The sequence below is a fragment of the Podarcis gaigeae genome, assembly GCF_964106915.1.
Source record: "Podarcis gaigeae genome assembly, chromosome: 5".
Taxonomy (NCBI): Eukaryota; Metazoa; Chordata; class Lepidosauria; order Squamata; family Lacertidae; genus Podarcis; species Podarcis gaigeae.
Window position 1 is genome coordinate 1,170,270 of NC_139681.1, and position 22,743 is coordinate 1,193,012.

General features: G+C 40.8%; 1 protein-coding gene across 7 annotated transcripts in view; it reads left to right on the forward strand.

Moving 5' to 3' along the window:
• Nucleotides 1-202: 202 nt before the first annotated feature.
• LOC310844583 (potassium voltage-gated channel subfamily KQT member 1-like) overlaps nt 203-22,743 on the forward strand; it is a 405,294-nt gene continuing 382,753 nt past the window's right edge. For 3 of the 7 annotated variants that reach the window (XM_083738755.1, XM_083738754.1, XM_083738756.1), the window contains exons 1-2: nt 203-3,830; nt 15,270-15,844. In XM_083738755.1, coding sequence (XP_083594881.1) covers nt 15,438-15,844 — 407 coding nt within the window. In that variant the 5' untranslated portion in view covers nt 203-3,830; nt 15,270-15,437. Of the gene's footprint in view, nt 3,831-12,490; nt 13,497-13,528; nt 13,613-15,269; nt 15,845-22,743 lie in introns of those variants that run through there. The other 4 variants (XM_083738753.1, XM_083738751.1, XM_083738757.1 and 1 more) reach the window with 4 other exon arrangements.

The following is a 22,743-nucleotide window of genomic DNA, read 5'->3' on the forward strand; positions in this document are numbered from 1 at the left end:
CTGTCGCCGCGCTTAGGATTGTAGGTTTTTCATAGGAAAATAGCTTTAATGCGTTGAAGGATGGGGGATTTCCCCTCTCATATATTTCTAATGGGCGGGGTAGGAATAAAATAGAGAATAATTTTATTGATGAATTGATTTGATGTGTAGAAACCCCTTCATCCGGAGATCGGGGGGCGGGGCGGGTCACAACATAAAAATACATAGCCAAAGAAAACCCCAAACGCCAAGGGAAGCCTTGGCAGGAGGCCTGTGGGCGGCGGGGCTGCTCCAGGGCTGCCCGTGGGACTCCAGGCCCCACCAGGCCTTGCCTCAGGACATCCCGGGAGGGAGCTCCAAGGGCTGCTCGGGAGGAAGAAGAAGAAGGTGGCCTGGCGCTTCCACCCGAGAGGTTCCAAATAAAAAGTGAACAGTAAGCAGAGAGAAGGGTTGGGCTTGGAAATACATCGTGCACCATCATGCACAGCTGTGAGGCGGCTTTTTTTAACCCCCCTGCCCAGCTGTTTTTCCCTAGCCCTGTTCAGAAACCAGGCTTTGAGGGATGGTGGGCTGTGTCTGTGTGGATAGCAAGGGGAGGAAGAATTCCACACTGCCATACACTTGCCATTTCTCTGTTGCAAATCCCTCAGCTTTGTACCAAATATGGGATCAAAAAACCTCATTTCTCACTGGATGTCTAATTCTGGCTTCAGCTTGTGCACATATTTGTGTTTAAACCAGGCTCACTGATGCACTGAAAAGACCATACAGCATGCTTGTAATGCCTCCTGAAAATACAAGAGAGAACCAGAAATCCCTTCTAAAGTTAAGAAATTTTAGTTCACTGGACTTGTACTAGTACTTATTCATTAAGAAAACCCGACTGGCAAATATTTGCAGACTACAAGCTGCAGTTTCATAGTTTTGCAGAGTAGGCTTATATCTGTACCTACTGTAACGTGTTAACTTTCTGAGGAGATGAAAAGCTAGGTGTCACCAATCTGTCACCCTTGGAGACCAAATCCTATTCCCACTGGTGCAAGCATGTTTAGGAACCAGGTGCTCTAATTCCATTTGTTGGGTAGGATGTGAGAAAGGACAGTTGTACACATGTAGAATCTGTACTTGTAATTAGGAATGCTGATGCAACCAGGATTCTTGAACACATGTACAATTCCAGCATGTATACATGCTTTGTACAGTGAATGGCGGTTAGGGCCAGCATATGCAATCCCACTCCCCTCTGTGCACTAACTGACCTGCAAAGAAGTTTGTAAAGAAGAAAGCTGCTATGCTTGCTTCCTGATTAATACTATTCTTCCTAACTCGCACAGGAACAGCTGAAATATAGGACTGGTTGCTGGCATTTTCAAGAGTCCTCTCTTGTTCTTTGGGGTTTATCCACACTGAAATTTAGTGTGGATTAGAATCTGATTGTGTCCCAATTTATATAATGTCATCCACACAATGTCACTCAAATCTCAGTGTTTCCTACCAGTAAATTGTTTTTTTCTGGATTTGAAGATAATCCACAAGGGAGGGGGATGCATGTTCAATAAATTGGCAGTGGACACTTAGCATCATTTCCACCCCTCTGGGTGGAACTGGCTTGTTACCAACTCCACACCCTCTATTTGTGTTTTCTTTCTCATTCGTTTTCTGGCAGCTGTGTATCACTCTGGCAGTGAAGTAACCCTCACCCCCACAGTTAAACCCTTAGATTTGTGGATAAGCTGAAATCTGATCATACAAACTGCACCACTACAGTCTTTCCCCAAACTTATGCACACTGCTTGTTTCCTCATTTATGTCATATTGTGTATACTTCCTGAAATGGAGCAGCAGTGAGTACTTTTTTTTAATAGTTAAACCCTCAGATTTGTGCATAAGTAGAAAGCTGAGGCATGACAGAAACACATATTCAATAAATCACACATCCTGGGCAGGACTTTTTTTTAAAGGGGTGTGCTCACAGGCTTTATGTTACCTGTGCACATGCCCAGTTTGCCTTAGAATGGAAAGAATGATTGGGGTGTGGCAGTGGAATTTAGAAACAACTAGATGTGATATTGCTGGTAGACTGGACACACGGGTGAGGGGAGGACATAAGTCTGAATTTGAACTGAAGGATTCAACTTCAAATGCACACAGATGAGGATTGCCAAGATCAAATTTGAACTGAAAAGCTGCACATTTCAGTTTCAACCAAGCCCTTTGTTTCATTGCTAATGAAAATACAATTAAAATAAAATTTAACTAGAAATTATAGTTTTAATTTTGCCACTATCAGTATGCCATCAATGCTAAATACATTTTAAGAAAACATGCAAGTAACATGTTAGTGTTTCAGCAACAGTTATATTGTCAGTCATGTCACTGAAAGGGTTTCTGTATAAACTGAAAAGATAAGACTGAGTTGTCAAACCTGAACTTTGGAGGTCCTACCCTGTTTTCTCTTAATAGCGTTTTACTGCATACACACCAGACATTAAAAACACATTTCTGCTCCTCCAAAAAGGTCCCCAGAACTCGCTTTTAAGGGTTGCTGGAACTGCACCTCTGTAAGGGGTACAGTTCCCAGCATTCTTTGGGGCGGGGGTGCTTTAAATGTATGGTGTGTATTTTCAAAGCATTTTAATAAAAGCTCACACTTAACGCTTGTGTGGTGTAGTGCAGGGGTCACCCATATGCTGCCCACCAGATACTGGGACTCCCATCAGCCCTAGCCATCGTGGCTAATGGTCAGGTGTTGGAGTCCCACCAACACCTGGAAGGCTACTCTGCACGTACTGGTTAGAATTTCAGACTATGGCTAGGGAGTCCTAGGTTCAAATCTACATTCACTGAACCATGGAATTTACAGTGACTTTGAGACCATCACTCTAGCCCAGTGCACATACGCACTGCATGAACAGACAGCAGGCACAGAATGGGCAGGCACACCTGTGGCTGCATAGCATGAATGGCTGCCCACCTAAGGTCCACACATGGGGTGTGAATATCGATGAAGAAAAGCCTGCAGGTATAGACCTCCAGTAGCATAGGCTTTTCCTGTGCTCAGTAACTGTAAAATCAGTGTTGAAGAACACATGGAACATTTTTATTTTTTGCATTTATGCCCTACCTTTTCCTCTAAGGAGCTCAAGGAAGCACACATGGTTCTCCCTCTCTTCCTTTAATCCCCACAACAACCCAGGTTAGGCTGAGAGGCAGCAACTGGCCCAAGGTCACCCAGTATAGTATAGTATAGTCGTACCTTGGTTCTTGAACGCCTTGGTACTTGTATGTTTTGGCTCCCGAATGCCACGAACCTGGAAATAAGTGTTCCGGTTTGCAAATGTTTTTTGGAAGCTGAAGATCCGATGCAGCTTCTGTGGCTTCCAATTGAGTGCTGGAAGCTCCTGCAGCCAATTGGAAGCTGTGCCTTGGTTTTCGAACGATTCCGGGAGTCAAATGGACTCCCAGAATGGATTAAGTTTGACAACCAAGGTACGACCATAGTATAGTATAGCATAGCATAGTATAGTTTAGTAATTATATATGATTCTAGAAGGTAGTGGCTCAGTAGCAGAGCACAGCATGCAAAAGGTCTGAGGCTTAATCCCTGGCATCTTTAGGGATAGTTAGGAGACTCCGTCTGAAATCCTGGAGAGCCATTGCTAATGTAGAAAATGCTAAACTGGGTGGACCAACGGTCTGACAGGATAAGGCAGGTTTTTATGTTCCAAACTGTTTAACTGGACAATAGCCTCTCAATGTGAGGTAAACACCCAATTTGGCCCTTAAATTGGTTTTTGAAGCAGATGTGACTTCCTTTCGAACTCTTCCGAATAGCAGACATTTCTTATACAGTAAGTCTACTGAAGCAATGATTTCCCTTTGATCAGCCACTGAAAATGTGCTTATAGTTGTACAACTTTTGACAATATTTTGTTACCTCCACATTATCAGTGGGGTGGATCCTCTTCCAGTGCACTACTAATGATTGAAGCAAACCTAATAATACAATGCTAGGACACTTAATATAATTGAAGCAAGGAGTCAAGTAACAGTTGAAGCTCAGTGTACAAGAATTTATATTGTCTCATTATTTGAAAGCTTTCTGCTGCTGCTATTTGATACCTCTTCAATAAGAATAGGCCTAATATTGCAAGCAGTAATTCTTGCCGCCTTTTGTGTAGCTCAATGGAGAACGCTGAGTATTACAAGTGTACAGTGTCTTCAATACACCAACCTATTCATTATTTCCAGTCATTTATATTGATAGAATGTTGAAATATGGATTTTGTAACTTACTGCATTGGAGTTATTTTAAAACTCGCTTTAGTCATTTCTTAGTATTGAATTACCAACCTGTCCCATTCTGAGAATATGTAGGTGAATAAACTTTAAAACTGGGAGACAATAAGATGGTGTGAGCACATCATATAAGCTTAAAACCTACCGGTAGTTACTATAAAGTGAGGCCATTGGATTTGGGTTCCTGAGAGAAGACATGAGAGACCTTAAAAGTTATATTCCACTGACTACACTTTTGAGTTAATTAAAAGTGGGTGGGGGACATGCCTTAAAATATGACAGCTGCAAATACTTCATGCCTATTCTTCCTCCACTGAATATAGGGTATTGGCTAAATAAATAACTCGTTCATCAGCTTCTGGCAGCAATTTCCAGAATGATTTTCATGTAAGTCTATCGCAGAAAAATCAAAGAGTCTTGTGGCATCTTTGTGACTCACTGTAGATTTCCCTTGGATTACGCCCCCTTGCAGAGAACACAGAGTGCACATGCACTGTGCAAAAAGGATGCGGAAATGGCTGTAAACCAAACATGGAGGTAAACTATCTTGTGGTGAACACTGTAGGCATTCAACTCTTAACAGTTGCTGCTGGTCAAGCACTCAGTAACCATGACTCCTTTCAGGAAGAGAGCTTGACTTGCATGAGAAAAACTGTAAATGCTGCACAGAGGCTTCCACAACAACCAACAGAGGGTTAGCAAATACTGCTTCATTGACTACAATCCCTTCTCCAAAAGGAAGATCCCTAATGCAGACAGCAAAAGGATAATCTGTGGGAGAGGGAGGCTGATGCACTGATGCACCGAAGTGATGTCTGTTTGTCTCTCATTCATTCACCAGCACCTTCTGAAGTCCTTTGCAGCTGCAGAGACTGGGATCTACTTGCTCCCCCATTCACATAAAGGGCATGTGGGCACCAGGCCTGCTAGGAGGTCATGGAGGTGTGGCCAAGTTCTGTTTTTATCCCTCCTGGGCTCCTCATGTTGAGGGCATCTCCTCTCTGACAGTTCACCTTACAACTGCCATCCTGAGCCAGCCAGGACTGCAGAAGCCATGACACCCCTTCCTGTGTAATCACACCCCTTTTGACAGTCCCGGGTCTCTCTGGGTCAAACATGGAGGATTCTGGAGCTATCTCAACCAGATCCAGCGAAATCCCAGATGGACTTGAATCAAGGTGATTCAGTTCAGAATCCAGGATTTGTCCATGTCTGATACACAACCTTAATAAGCACACCCACACCCACACACCCCTTTCCAAACTTCTCAGATAGGTTATTTCTGCTTCAAACCTTTAGCCTTTGAGTTCCCTCACAATCAGCTGTAGTTGCTCCAAACAACTTGCATAAGTGGGATTAACCCTTGTTAGTCCCCTCCTCCCAAATCAAAACAGAAAGTCTCTTTATGCCTAGTATAGAAAGTACATATCAGGGGTGAGAGTGCCAAGAAAAACACAATTCCCATCATGTATCTGTGTCAACAAGCTTCCAGGTTCATAACATCCATTGCTATATTAAAAAATATATTACATGTCCTAGAATAGAGGTGCCCAAACTTATTTGGCCTACTGCCCCCTTTTCAGAAAAAAAACCTACTCAGCACCCACTTTAAGTGAACAAACAGAAAGATACAGTGACAAATTTGCATTCTTTTATGCACCTATATTTCTACCTACATCTTGTATCATTCTAAAGAAAGATGTTATAAATAGGACACCTTGAAGCTTGAACTCTGTGTTACATTGGTAAGTGTCATTACACAACAGATGAAACAGGTACAAACGGTTTTTCAAAAAAAAAAAATTCTTTATGTTTCCACTGCCCACTTATTTTTATTCAATGTCCCCCCATTGCACCTGAGGCTCCTATGCCACCCCAGATCCTTCCATCACCCCAGGGTGATGGAAACTTTGGGAAACACTGGCCTAGAATATATTTGAAGAAGGCCTCCCACTCCTCTCAGTGTACGAAGCTTTTTAATTTCATCAGCTTAGAAACACATTCAAATAATGATGATTATTTAAATTCTCCCAATTCCCCCATGCCTTGTCCATAAAAGAAAAGAAAAAATGCTAAAATAAAAACGACAGGAGTAAAGTACTTCTGGGAAATGATATATAATGAGATGGAAAAGATGTTGAAATATACATTCTTAAAAAAACCAGAAGCATTTTTACTTGGTATTATAGGCCAAGCCATTAATAGACAAGATGCTAAACTGTTCTTATATGCAACAACAGCGGTAAGAGTATTGTTAGCCCAGAAATGGAAGCAAGAAGAAATTCTGACGAAAGAAGAATGGCAGACAAAATTAATGAAATTAACGAAATTATTGCAGAATTGGACAAAATGACAGGAAGGATTCAAAACCTGCGGGACCAGAGATTTACAGAAGACTGGAAGAAGTATATGAATTATGTGAAGAGCAACTGTAATAAACAAATTACGCTAGTAGGACTACAAGAAGTTTTGTAAGGCGAAATATACAAAGTGTTACAAAGTAGAAAAAGATAGAGACATTGGTTATGAGTTTGAAATGTAATAGGGAAAATAAGAAATGCATACTAAGAGATTAGATTGGAAAATTTTCAGACATGACTGATGGAAGTCAAAAAAATTGAATAAGATGTAAAAGTATGTTTAATTACTGTTAAAATGGTATGATAAAAAACATATATATATATAAACACGACAGGAGACTCACAGGGTGTCCATTGGTACTTGCTCACACAAAAGGCAAATCATGAAAGAAAAGGCAGGCAAGCAGAATGTATGTATGTATCTGAGAGCAGGACTTGTATGTATGTCTTGTCTTTGGATTTGAGGCCCTTCGAAGATAGTGTACTGAGAATGCAAACTACCCTTAAATAAGCAAAATTCCAGCTCTGGTTGTTTCAAACTTTTTAAAAGATTTTGCATGGACAAGGGCCATTTTCACATGGAGAAAATACTACAACCTAAATGTGGGACTGCTTTTGAAATGGCAATTATATCCTGCATTACCCTTCCCTACCACCACTTCCAATCGCATGAAGAACAAGTTGCCTTGTACGCTGCGTTTTTCCTACCACCATTCCACATAATAGACTGCCATTGGCTTGAACGGGGACATTTTCAGAATTATAATGCAGATGTAAAATTACTTGGGGATTTTATGCTTTGATAAAGCTGCAGGATATTAAAAAGCTGGCTGCATACTAGTTCTGGTAGACATTGCATGTGCACTATGGAAAAGGTAGCGAAGCAGAGAAGAAATAGAGAGTAAGTTGCTCCTTGGGCTGCAAGAGGCAAGTACTTCCGGCCTTGAGTATCACAGTTCCTCGTCTGCTTGCAAACATGAGAGTGTGAGAGTAGGGGCTGAAAAGGAGTTGTAGCCTGGAGACGTGTCCGATTCCCAGGTGGGGTGGGTGAGTGTGGTGCTGGGGTTTGTCACACACAGATAAAATACAACACCACAGTCTCTTACAATTGCAACATGGTGATAAGTGTGCAAAAGATTGGTGAACGTGCCCAAAGTGACATATAAATTCTAAGAATTACTTGATATTAGTGTTCATATTGAGTCTTGGTATCTTCTTTCTTTGGCGATCACTCGTAGCCGAGTAAGATTGTCTTCCATAAACACGGTTTTAACAATGAGTCCGTACTGCAATGAGGAACCTCCGGCCCATGCAACTAATCTGGCTGATGCATTTTCTCCAAATTGCATTCACCTGCCTGCCTAACACTTGGTGCTATATGTAAGACCAGGTGTGGGGCAGGTAAATACGTGGCTGAGATTGGCTGAGTTGCACTGAGCTCTTCTTCAAAGGAGTTTGTTCTCGGCATCAATCATCTGATGGGTGGTGAGAGACACCCCCTTTGCCTGTTTGCAGCCAGGCATGGTATAGAATCGAACCTTGCCTGGAAAATGGACATTTTTTTCTTTAAGTCTAAGAGGGGAAACTTCCATTTGCAGAATAGTTTGAATCCAAACCATCAGCAAACAGACTTCAAGGGGGCTACCACTCACTTTGAAGTTATCACCTAATGTCATCAAGTAATTGACAGCTGGTGGCCCTAATGGCTTGTAAGGGTTGGTGGAGAAAGGAGACAGCTTGCATACTGGAAAAGTTTCCCGACCAGTCTATGTGGTTTTGTATGGAGAAAGGACTCTTAATGAAAGGTGTATTTAAACCCTGTTAGAATTGAAGCATTATAATCAAGAAAAGTAGATGTACAGTGGTGCCTCGCAAGACGAAATTAATTCGTTCCGCAAGTTTTTTCTTCTTGTGAGTTTTTCATCTTGCAAAGCACGGTTTCCCATAGGAATGCATTGAAAATCAATCAATGCGTTCCTATGGAGGCCGTCCGTGGACAGAGGGGAAGCGCCGCGCGCCTTCCCCTCTGTCCCCGGACCTGTTTTAAAGCAAGGGAAGGGGCAGCGGGGAGAATTGCTTCGTCTAGCGAGTTTTTCGTCTTCCGAGGCGTTCATCTTGCGGGGTACCACTGTATCTCCGATCTAGTTTAATGGCAAAGTACTTAGTTGATAGTTAGTTGATAGTTTGATTTATTACGGCCATTGGCCCATATCTAAAACAATACATCAAAATTTATCCATAAACAATACAATTTAAACAGTTCCAAGTTAAAACACCCATATAAAACCAATTTTACTTCAATTAAGTAAACACTATACACAATAAGCTCTCTCTATGTCAACCGCAATTCAAATCCCTCAGATTTTGGGGGATATGCGTCTTAGTTCTGGCACTTATTGATGGTTCTTAAGTTTGGCTAAGCTGTCAGAGTCATACAGTGATCCATTTCTCCTCTTATGAAATAAGACATTAATCAGGTATCTAGCGACTGCAAGGGATCTACTTGAGTCTTCGTCGTTTAATAAGTATATTATTTGGGCTTCCTGAGGTCTGTCAGCAATTCTCGATAAATATGGGGCCAGAAACTTGGACCGTGAAGCCGAATGTAAAGGACAACAGAAGATTATATGATATAACGATTCTATAGATCTACTTTTACAGTCACAGAGGAGTGAGATCTGTCCGTTGGAGAGTCTGTTACCCAACACATTTGATGGGAAAACATTGAATCTAGCCTTTATAAAGGCATACCTGTGCATCACCACAGATAAGGTAGTTAAATAAGATGGAAGTTTCGTTGGTGGTGTTAAGCCAAGGTTTATCGGCGAACAGGTGCCACCACCTGTCACAATATTAAATTGTAAATCCATCTCTAATTTGTGAGTTATAATTCTCTTGGCAGAAATTAAATCCAATTTTAGTAGTTCAGATGTAGACAGTCCTAAGGACACAAGTTTCCCATGTATTATTTTCGCCCAAGGGCTAGGGAAGTCGTCTCTCCAGAGACACTGTATCAAGTGGAGATTTGGAAGTTTATGCCATAATGCCAACCAGTAACAGAGGATGCATTTCCATAATGTGGTTTCTAGAGATGTAACACTTAGTTCAAGTCGTATAGCAGTATTGCCTACACACCTGGGTAATTTTAGCAACCTTCTAAGCAGCTGGTTTTGGATTACCTCCAATTGGGTTAGATTAACAAAGGACCCCCATATTGGGATTGCAGCACATATACTAAAATTGGCAAAGTACTCAAAATACCTATAATCAGTCCCAAACACATATCAATGAGTCTTCTGAGTGGAGATGTATAGGATTGCAGAGTTCCCTTTTCTTCTCTTACATATTCATCATCTAGCCTTCACTTTGTCTCTAGATTTGGAATATTTACCATTAAAAGCTTTTTTTAACCATAGTGTATCTAATGAACCGTCTGGATTATTAATTATTAATAATAATATTTATAGTATAATTATAAATTATAACCTAATGCAGGCATGTGGAAAGGAATGAGATCCAACTTGGGGAACTGGTAGCATTTTTCATTTGCAGGAAACAGCAGCCTCCAAGGCCCGTTATTATGGACGAGGTACAAATCTTAATCAGGTGGTCAACTAGTTGAATTATTTCAATTTAAAAATGCAGTGGCAAATTACCTATACCTGGAAACTCAGCCATTCACCATTTGGGTTCATTAAAAGATAACAAGAGCCGCAGATGACAGATTGGTCAGCTTCATGGGCATGGCTGTTATTACAGATATTTCATTCAGCTAACATTTATTCACCGTAGACCTTGAGTAATTAATTAATTAATAATTGCTCTGAGGAAAAGTTAGCTGAGTGCAACTCATAGCCAGAATTTGTTCACTCAGATCCACAGGAACAGCTGAGATTTAAGAAATGGGCAAAGATCAGTGTTTTTGTTTTGTGCCATTTCACCTCAAAATATGCAACTGCTTTCTGCATTGTTCATTATGGGGCATTTGTAGTTTTCTCAGTGGCCATAGATTTCACATAAGTTAGCCATACAGTTAAAAATGTTTCATTCAGTATGACAGATACCTTATTAAAGCCCCCTGTAATGGGAATTTTGTTGCCCATTCTGAGCTCTTATGTGATCATAAAAATTAGGTGTTGGTAACTAGACAGTTATTTCAATACCCAGTGCCTGAAATTTCCCAAACATATGCTTTTATAACGCTGTGAAAATGTGGTGGGTGATACTAGAAGGAATGTTAGATGACAGGTGACTTGAAAATATCAGATACAGTACCTTATGTTGAGGCAGCAAGGATAGAAGACATGCAAATGCTGAGGAAGTCCTACAGCCGTGGTGAACTCTCCTTTTGGAGGTTTTTAAGCAGAGGTTGGATGGCCATCTGCCACGGATGATCTAGTTAATATTCCTGCATTGCAGGGGGTTGATGAATCACAGAGTTGGCAGGGACCCCAAAGGTCACCCAGTACAACCCCCTGCAATCGCAGCTAAAGCATCCACGACAGATGGCCATCCAACCTCTGCTTAAAAACCTCCAAGAAAGGAGAGTCCACCATCTCTCCTTGGAGTCTGCTCCACTACTGAACAGCTCTTACTGTCAGAAAGTTTTTCCAAATGTTTAGTTGGAATTTCCTTTCTTGCAACTTGAAGCCCTTGGTTCAAGTCCTACCATCCAGAGCCGGAGAAAACAAGCATGCTCCCTCTTCCATGTGGCAGCCCTTAAGATGACCCTCAAGGTCACTTCCAACTCTACAGTTCCATGATTCTAACATCCAGTTTTCAGCTTTGTTTACTCCTAAAGCGTGATACACTTTCAGTATTAAAAATAGGCTTGCACATTCTTTCCTTTGACAAAAACTTTCATGCAACTGCTTTTAAAGAACTTCCCTTCTTGGTGTTAGATATACAAAACAGCTATACGTTAACTTTTTTATAAATTTGCAGCCAGAAAGCAATGGAGAAATAATATATTTTATATTATACCTTCTCTCCCTACTCCAGAAAGAGAGATATATTTATTTTTTACAATAGACATACTGCAATATCTGACTTTGAAAACTTTTGCTATGTTCTTTTGAACCAAGACAGCAGCTGCCCAGAAGATGAAGAAGTTAATTTGCTCAAGCAATTGCTGTATCTTGTCAAGAAAACCACTTCATAGAGAAATGGTTATAATTTTAATTTCTAAATTACATATAGGACTGGCTGAATAGTTAAAATACACGCATTCACTATTTGTTATGAGGAATTTTGTACTGTACAGTAGATAGGATCCAATAAGCCTTTTTACTGCATATACGTTTTGTTATGATTGTATTGAAACCAAGTCATGATTGTATTGAAACCTGATTTCAGGAGAATCTGAATCTTGTTCCCAAAACCAACGTATATAGATCTTGAAGAAATCTGGATTAGAGTCCTTTAAGGTGGTTGAAACCTGTTTTTGTATGCCTACATTGCAGAAAACCTCCCAACTTGCAAGAAATTGGGTTTCAGCAGTGGCATAGCGTGGGGGGTGCAGGGGGGGCCAGCCGCACCGGGCGCAACATCTGGGGGTTAGGGTTAGGGGTACAAATCCACGGGTTAGGAGGTGCAAATCCATGGGTTAGGCGGCACAAATTACTTGCCTTGCCCCGGGTGCTGACAACCCACGCTACGCCACTGGGTTTCAGTGTCCCCATAGCAAATTTCACACCTTTCTGCAGATAGAACTAAATTGAATGGGGCAATCTGCACATTTACTCAGAAAGAATTCCAGGTGTGTTAAATGGGACTTATTCCCTAGTAAATGTGCATAGGATCACAACCTTACTAGTATAAAGTCTAGTCTATACTTTCATGCAACACTTCATGGCTGTGCTCTGCTGTTCGGATGCAGTTTTAGGAACAGGCCCCCCACCCCCATCTTTAAAGATGTATATCTTAGAAGTCTGTGACAAAGATGAAAAGAGTTGCTGTAGGTGTGTCTGAGAGTTTGGACATGCCCAATTTCAATTTTACTGTTTCTTTAAATAGTAGGTCCGTGGCTCAAACAAGCCAAAATCCCCACCTTGGACAATGTGAAGTCGGGGATTGTGGTTTCTTGCTGTTGAAAGTGGGACGTCTCTGTCTGTTCACAGTAAACCATGAATAGTGGCTTATTGTGATGTGTGAATGCAGCCAGTGTGTTCTGAGAAAGTTTGAGGGGTTTTTTAAAGCCTTAAAAGTGTGCTTTGTTAAAAACAGGGGGGAAATGCAGAAGGGTTGTACTTACCCCTGCCAGCATGGAGACATTTCCAGTTAGCAATGTAACTGGCTAGACTTGCTCTTCAATATTCTGAAGGCTTTTCCCAGTGAGCAAGATAGTTAGTTCCAAGATAGGAGCAGTGTGATGATGTTCAGTTGGTGCATGATGCTGAAATTGTCTTGCATGGGTTTCATCAAATCTTCATAGGCATTTTTAACACCCAAGGCTTCCGCAGATCCTGTCCATTAAGCTTTGTCTGAAATTAAGCCAAGTCTGAATTCAGAGGAGATAAGAAAACTATGCTTAATCCATTTGTTCTGGATTTGAAGGGAGGGTAGAGAGGGAAATCTGCCTGGCCACCCCTCCCCACATGCTGATAAAAGCACAGGAAAGGAAAAAGCCACATCTGTCAGTCACAAAATGATCAGCACCATCAAAATGATGCCCTACAGGTTTTCTGCCAAAGGAAAACTAACAAGACATGGGGAGGTCCTCTGAATGGGTTAGGGTGGGACTTTATCAGCCAGGGGGCAGAGCCAGACGACTCTCTCGCTGTTCCTGTCCTTGGATTATGCCATATGGAGCAGAGGGAAGCGCCAAGGGAGAGAAAAAACACCCTGCAACAGGAGAGGGTATGTGCTGCCTTCCAGAAGGTTTCAGGTTTTGTCTTTTCTGTCTCACGCATCAAATCAGGAGCAGCCGCCTTGCCATACCAAGATCTGCTGCACGCTATCAGACATAGGACTCAGTATTCCAGCTAATTTTATTTGCTTTAAGGATTTGAGCAAGCAAAATTTCTCTTTGCTGGCTTATAAATTCATTCTGAAATGTTAAACGTGAGGGTAGAAAAGTTAAATGCAATTACTAGGAAACTGAGGAAATACTGATGCAACAGCGTTGCTGGAAATATCTAATGTGTTTGCCGTATTCAAAGTTTGTACAAAGAGAGCTATTCAGAAGTTTAGAACCTCTCAAAATAGCGAAATCTGGGAATGGGCATGTTTTGAAAAGGAATTTAAGCCTTAAAACCCTGCATTCAAATGCGGGAAGGATAGACATGGTATAGATACAGTTATGAAATTGCTCAGTGTTGAAGCGGCAGTTATGAAGACTGACTTGATGACAATATAATGACAATGCTTTCTTATGCTTTCTTATGGTATTTTATGTGAATTGTCCAAGTCTTCCACACACACACACACACCATTTCTTTTTGGTAATACAGTATGTCTAAAGACTAACTTGCTCCGAGTCTGTAAAGCAAAATAATTTCCGGAAGGAACAAAATACAGTTCTCAGTGGTTGTTTTTTTTTTGGGGGGGGGGGGGTTAACTGGTTATCCAGACCAAACATTGAAGCAGTGAGTGCATTAACATTTGCCATGTGCCTAATCTTGTATTAAGCTGTTGTAAAAGATTAAAAAGTTCTATTTGCACTAGGTTTGCAGGAGTTTCCTACCTATGGAACTAAGGCTTAAAATCTGACTGAAAAAATGTAAAGGATACAGACTGCAAGAAACCCAAAGAATAATCTCTAAGGTTTCTCTCCACCCCATCCCCATAATTAAGTGTACCATCAGTTCACACAGATAAGAGAAATAATTAATTACAAAATGCCTAAAGTTATATATGCAGTTTAAAGTTAAACTTTTCAATAATTCATAGATGGAGGCCTTGCCCTTTCAAAGCGTTAGCTTGTCTGCTGTATTGCAGTCTCAGTACTGGGTTTTACAAATACAACCGGGTATACTCTGGATGCCAGACATATTAGCAAAAAATGCTAATATAAAATTTAGAATGACTGGTGCCAACTTTGCAACTATTTGGTTCCAGGTCAAAACTTGCCTTTTTGACCAAGCATTTTAAAGTTAATAGTTTAGTCTATTTTGATTGTTTGTCTTTTCGTTTATTGTATTGTATTTGTGTGGGGGGGGGGGGGTTGAAATAAAAGAAAAAGGCAGCTGAGCAGTTCTGACTTGTCCTTTAACACTGGGTCCATTTCATACAAATCCAGGTTTGCCACAGAATGTACATTCAACAGGGAGCTGCAACTAATTCCATTTCTCCTGCATGTTTTTGATCCATTCACTTTTCAATGTGCACTTAAGCGCCTTAGGTGAACTCTCTTACGGACAAAACTTTTAAGTGAATTTTGAAATAAATAATGTGGTTGTCACAAATGATTCCTGGAACTTCCTTATGGGCCACTGTCAGCATTTCCAAACCTTAAGCAATGTGTCAGTTTGTTAAAAATGGTGCCATGTACTAGTCTATAAATAACACTCAAGTTATGCTCCTGACTTGCTTTGCTGCATAGTGACTCTTTAATTGCTTTCCTCCTTCAGAGCCTTTATCTATTACTTGAGACTTCCATTATCTAAACATCTTCTTGTGATTTAATTTCAGAATCCTGGTAACAGGTGACAGACTGGCTGCACACGGCGGTGTTGTTCCACAATAATGTTTGACTTCTTACTGGGTGGCTGGAGAATGCCAAAGGCAGAGAAGATATACAATACCTTTTATAATTTTAAATATTGATCAAGTTGAGCAATACACCTACTTCATTACAGAATGTCTTACGGTAATGGTGAAACTGGTGGGCACCCAATGTATAACCTTTGCAGTAGAGTTCAGCATTCTGACTCCCAAGTGGGGAACCTGAATGGACACAGGAAGTCTGCAACCTTTTTGGAAGTGCGAGCAAACTTAAACAATATGCAGTACTCTTCTGTGGCACTTGATCCCGATTCTTTGGTGACTAATGGATCAAAAATTTATTCAAACTCTGAAGAAGAAAATCCACATGATCCTGCTTTCCAGATAAACACCGAATCCATGACAGGAAGTGAGGTACACCGGGCCTACCCTACAAAATGCTTTTATGGCCCATACTTAACCAAAACTAGTATGCAGGGAGATGTGTACAACTTTCTGGAACGGCCGAGTGGATGGAAGTGTTTCATTTATCACTTTGCAGTGTAAGTACCTTTTTTCCTCTCCATATGACTATTTCCTTGTTGTGAACTTGCACTTTTTTATTTCACAGAAAGTGAACTATTGAGCTTAATATGCAAATACATTTCCTGGGAGTGTGGATCAAATAAAATGCTAGCACCAGAACAAACCAGGAGTATGTTAATCCATCCATCCACCCATCTGATTCCGCCGCCCCCCCCATAACATTACCTAACTTTTGACTTCCCTCAGAATTCCTTAAATGTTTTGCCAGATGACTCCTCAAAATCAAATGGAATTTCTTTTATGCAACATTTTGATAGGCCATTCCAGAACACTTTAACTTAAAGATGTATTCGGTGGGAGCTTGTGCAATGGTTAAGAATACAACAGACTGAAAGACTCTGAAAGACAAATCTTACTTCAGCCATGAACTTACCAGTTGGTCTTAGTTAAGCTGATGCTTTTTCAGTCTTAGCAGACATACATACATACGCTCCATCTACAATGTCAGGATAATGGTGATGAAACAGACGGTTGTAAGGATTACTGGGAAAATGGGCATATGGAACACTCTCATGCGCAGAAAGCACCCAAGCAGCAGCAATGGCTAATCTATCTTTTCTTTAGATATGACTGACCCTTACTTTATCAAGGCTTGCTAATATTATGGTTTTATTTGTTTATTTTGCCCTTCATATTTTTTATAATTATGGGAATCAGCTAGCATTAATTTTAATAGGAACTGATTCCATGTAATTGTAGGGTCAGCTCTCTACATAGGTGCCTTTACACAGCTACTTGCAAATGCTATGTGGATGACTGATGTGGTTCAGAAGGTCCTAGGCTGCGCACACACTACAGTTTAGTGTGCATTCAGTGCATACCGTGTGCTTGGCTTTTAAAAATTATTATTGTACATGAGACTTCAACCCCAATGCAGACACATCCTGTTTTTTCTGATGACTTGATGTGTTTTCCCCCACAAACCAGGTTTGATGTGCAAATAGATTTAAGCCTAAATAAATTCACATTTCAGCCCATGTGTGTACAAAAGAAAGAGCATGTGAACAGTACACTTGTTGCTGTGGCTCCCCTCATGGTGATGTTGCAGTGGGTGTGTAGCGCTGCAGAGAATTGCACTTCCTTTATGCTTCTCAGGACACACTTAGCTTCTAATTGTTCATTCACTTCCACATTTACCTTAGTTTATGCTTTATCAGTGGGTTACTGCTGGGCTGGGGGACACGCTTTATTTTGGCGAAAGTCTGGTGTATCAGGAAACTTGTTTCTGAAAAAAATTAGAAACTGCTTGGCTGCACACAAGCAAACAAATTCCTGCCTGCAATGGACCTCATCTCTCCTGAACTCAGAGAGAGTAGGCTACTGCTGGGGCTGAAAGGGACACATTTTTTTTAAGGGTTAAAAATTAATCTGCTGTTCGTTGACAGTCTGGTATACCATACTGGAAAACGTGTACAACAACAACAACAACTGTGCACACAAGGTAAATAAATACCTGCACACATGCCTACAGTGGGGCGTGGAAACACAGGGGGAGGAGTTGAGAACGCAGGTGTGGGGGTTAGTGTTAATTATATGTTTCTGTGTTTTTATATTGCAAACCACCCTGTTATCCTTGGATGAAAGGCTGTAATTAAATTTAATTGATGATGGTGGTGGTGATGATGATATGGCTGCTGCTTCAGCTATCAGTGTAATGCACAGGTATGGACAAACTATACAGATGTGCACAGAAAAGAGTGCTCTGTGCATTTCAAACACTTAGTGTGCACACAGCCCTACTTTCAATCCCAGCGTGATGCAGTCAAAGGGATCCAGGTGCTTCGGTGTCCTGCTTCACAGAGACATCTCTCTGTCTTGAAGAGCTACCAGGCTGTCTGGCCCAGCGTGATTTCTAATGTTGCTTATGTGAGATTTGGGGTGGGTACTCTTTCATGGCTTAAGAGTCCAGGAGCTAAAATTAGGTTAGCTTCTGTTCTTTGTGTTTTTCCTTAGCAATGTGGCCTAAGAAATCAGACAGTGTGTTTATGAGGCTAAGAAGACAACACTAATGTTGATTCTACAAAGGAGCTGGCATGCCACAAGGCAGGCAGAAATTGCCTCACCCAGGGCAGCTTAATGGAGATAGTAGAGAGGAAATTGTGTTTGGTGGCCTGGAAGGGTCAGTACTGCTCCACAGTTGTCATAATTTCTCCCTCTGTGAGAATTCTCTCAAATCTTCAGTGGCAGCTTCCAGCTCAGCAAACTTACTTAATAGCAAAAAAATGGTCTGAGGAATTGTACCCTAAAGCACCTTCTGCAGAAGTCACTTTCATGTGGTACTTGTTTTTAGTGTTAGACCATTTGAGTAAATTAACGTTCATAGAATCATAGAATTGGAAGATACCCCAGGGTCATCTAGTCCAGCCCCCTGCAATGCAGGAATCTCAGCTAAAGCATCCATGACAGATGACCAATCTCTGCTTAAAAACCTCCAAGGAAGAAGAATCCACCACCTCCCAAGGGAGACTGTTCCTGTTAAGTTGTGGGTGAACATATCAGATGACACAGTGATTCTTCAAACAGCTCTAGTTTATTCACAGGCCAGAACAGAACTGATCTGAAGGGTTCAGCCAGCCTGCTTATATAGTGCTCAAATACAAGGCAACAGTAACAATTTTCTGTAACTATCCAATCACTGAATGTCACTTTCATTTTCTTATTTGCATATGTGGACCTGAGGGAAAACTATCTACAGTATCCCCCTGCTGGCCCAGAGTGAGAACTTCAGTACATAACACCCCTCCCCACTGAGATAAGATGTTAGTTACAATCGTAATGGTTTCCTTATATACAGCACTACTTGTAATCTTTCAATTAGGCACAAAAGCATATCGGTTACATTTCACATATTTTCATTAGACTGACAGTGTTACACGTCCAACAATATAGTCCTTTAAATAAGTTGGGCACTTCCGGGGGCGGCGCGAACGGCAATGGCAGTCCCCTGCTATTTGTGAGGGGGAAGCTCCGCAGAAACGGGTCGTCCACTACGGCGAAGCGGAGACCCTGACTGGAAACCCACAGGCAGTGATAGCCGGTGGTCGTGGGACTCGGCGGGCACCATCAGCGCCCCTTGAAACATCGAAGGGACCTCGTAAGGGGCTCTGGAGCGTGAAAGGGCTGGCGCGGTGCTGTGAGTCGATTGCTCTTTCTGTGGTGTGAAGCCACAAAGCTGCTGCCGGTGAGCGCTGACCCTTTTCCTGGGACAATTCGGCTAAAAATAAACTACTCGTGAGTAGGTGAAGTTTACTGAATTTGGGACTAAATTTTATTAACTTTTGGCACTGAAGCGGGAGGCGCAACCAGGAAGTTTGTCTCCCGGCTCTGTTCAAAGACTTAAAGCAAAGACGTTCAACTTTCTAATGCCTTGGAAATTGTGATTCTAAATCAGAACATTCTAAATAATCACATTGATACCTAAATCAGAGACTGAAAAGACCCAACTTAAGAACTACCGCCCCATTTCACTCCTAAATGTGGATTATAAAATTTTTGCAGATATTTTGGCAAATAGACTTTAAAAAGTACTAAATGAAGTGATTCACAAGGACCAGGCTGGCTTTCTCCCTGGTAGGCATTTGTTTGATAACACAAGAAACATTATTGACATTTTGGAACTTCTACAAACAAATCTGAATACCAGAGCGGTTTTGATTTTTGTTGATGCAGAGAAGGCCTTTGATAATATTTCTTGGATGTTTATGAAGAAAAATTTGGAAGGGATGGGAGTGGGGCGGGGGTTCGAAAATGGTATAGAAGCAATCTACACAGAACAAAAAGCTAAATTGATAGTAAACAATGTGGTGACAGAGGAGTTTAAAATTGAAAAAGGGACACGTCAGGGGTGCCCTCTATCCCCCCTATTGTTTATTTCAGTCCTGGAGGTGTTGCTAAATATGATTAGAAAGGACCGGTTGGTCCAGGGAATTGAGGTCGGAGTGAAACAATATAAATTGAAAGCATTTGCAGATGACTTGGTATTAACACTTCAGGAACCAGTCTCCAGCACTAAAAGAGTGTTAGAATTAATTTCTGATTTTGGTCGGGTGGCGGGGTTTAAGTTAAATAAGCAAAAAACCAAGGTTTTAGCAAAAAATTTGACAGTTACAGAAACAGATGAGTTCTCCAAAGAAACGGAGTTGAATGTGGTTAAAAAAGTAAAATACCTAGGGGTGTACTTGACCTCCAAAAATTTGAATTTGTTTAAAGATAATTATGAGAAATGCTGGTCAGAAATCAAAAGAGACTTGGATATATGGTCAAGACTGAAACTTTCCTTGTTAGGCCGAATAGCTGCTGTAAAGATGAATGTATTGCCGAAAATGTTATTTTTGTTTCAGGCCCTACAGATCGTGGACAAGGTGGAATGTTTTGGAAAGTGGCAGAAGGATATTTCTAAGTTTGTTTGGCAGGGCAAAAAGCCCCGAATAAAGTTTAAAATATTAACTGATGCGAAAGAAAGAGGGGGATTTGCCCTGCCAGACTTGAGGCTATATTATGAATCTGCAGCCTTCTGCTGGTTGAAAGATTGGATTTTATTGGAGAACACTGATGTCCTGGATCTGGAAGGGTTTGACAATGCGTTTGGGTGGCATGCATATTTGTGGTATGACAAGGCCAAAGTGCACAAATTGTTTAAAAACCATATTGTCAGAAGAGCAATTTGGAGGGTCTGGATAAAATACAAAGACTTATTGGAGAGTAAAACTCCGAGATGGCTCTCACCGGTGGAGGCCAAGGCACGTAAGAGACCCAACATGGAGGCCCACTGGCCTAAATATTGGGAAATAATTGAAAAAACTGGAGACAATTGGAGGTTGCTAAGTTTGGAGAAATTGAAAACTAAGGTACGAGATTGGTTGCACTATGCGCAAATTCAAGAGGTATTTAAAATAGATAAAAAAGTTGGATTCCAGGTGGAAAAATCGAAACTAGAGACTGAATTGTTAGAGCCAAAAAGTAAACTACTTTCGAGAATGTATAACTTGCTGCTTAAGTGGAATACACAGGATGAGACAGTCAAATCCGCTATGATAAAATGGGCTCAGGATGTGGGGCATAACATTATGTTTGTAGACTGGGAAAGGTTATGGAACACCGGTTTGAAATTCACGGCATGTACTGCCTTGAAGGAAAATATTATGAAAATGGTATACCGGTGGTACATGACCCCAGTCAAGTTAGCCAAGATATATCATCTGTCTGACAACAAATGTTGGAAATGTGGAGAGGCGGAAGGGACATTCTTTCATCTCTGGTGGACCTGCCCGAAAGTGAAGGCCTTCTGGGAAATGATCCATAATGAACTAAAAAAGGTATTGAGATTTACCTTACCTAAAAAACCAGAGGCCTTCCTTCTGGGCATGGTGGACCAGAGAGTGCTTAAGAAGGACAGAACCTTTTTTATGTATGCTACCACAGCAGCAAGGATCTTGATTGCAAAATACTGGAAGACACAAGATTTACCCACGCTGGAGGAATGGCAATCGCAGTTGATGGACTATATGGAACTGGCTGAAATGACTGGCAGAATCCGAGACGTGGGAGAAGAAACAACTGAGGAGGATTGGGAAAAGTTTAAGGACTATTTGAAAAAACATTATAAGTTGTATGAATGTTAAAAAAAAAAAAAATGCACCTTTCAGGAAATTCTAGCTTCAGCAAATGTAAGTTATTGGAATGAAAATTAAGACACAAGAATTCAGAGGTAAAATAATGAAATAACTTTATTGTGTTTAATATAAAACATACAAGAATTGAGCGATAGTAAAATTGAAAATAGGGAACATGATAAAATGGAAGTTACAATAAGTTTTGAAATAAGTTAACAAATTGCTGATGCTTTATAAGACAGAGAACGCAGGGTTCGGAGGATGTGGGGAAGTCCTATAGGTTAGATGGAAAAAGAATATGGAAATTTGTTATTTATATCTCTCTTTCTTATAACCACTCTTTATTCTTTTTTCTGTATTTCTGTACTTTTAAAAAAAAGCAATAAAAAATGTTTTTTAAAAAAACAAAAAGTAAACTACTTTCGAGAATGTATAACTTGCTGCTCAAGTGGAATACACAGGATGAGACAGTCAAATCCGCTATGATAAAATGGGCTCAGGATGTGGGGCATAACATTATGTTTGCAGACTGGGAAAGGTTATGGAACACCGGTTTGAAATTCACGGCATGTACTGCCTTGAAGGAAAATATTATGAAAATGGTATACCGGTGGTACATGACCCCAGTCAAGTTAGCTAAGATATATCATCTGTCTGACAACAAATGTTGGAAATGTGGAGAGGCGGAAGGGACATTCTTTCATCTCTGGTGGACCTGCCCGAAAGTGAAGGCCTTCTGGGAAATGATCCATAATGAACTAAAAAAGGTATTGAGATTTACCTTACCTAAAAAACCAGAGGCCTTCCTTCTGGGCATGGTGGACCAGAGAGTGCTTAAGAAGGACAGAACCTTTTTCATGTATGCTACCACAGCAGCAAGGATCCTGATTGCAAAATACTGGAAGACACAAGATTTACCCACGCTGGAGGAATGGCAATCGCAGTTGATGGACTATATGGAACTGGCTGAAATGACTGGCAGAATCCGAGACGTGGGAGAAGAAACAACTGAGGAGGACTGGGAAAAGTTTAAGGACTATTTGAAAAAACACTATAATCTGTATGAATGTTAAAAAAAATGCACCTTTCAGGAAATTCTAGCTTCAGCAAATGTAAGTTAATGAAATGAAAATTAAGACACAAGAATTCAGAGGTAAAATAATGAAATAACTTTATTGTGTTTAATATAAAACATATAAGAATTGAGCGATAGTAAAATTGAAAATAGGGAACATGATAAAATG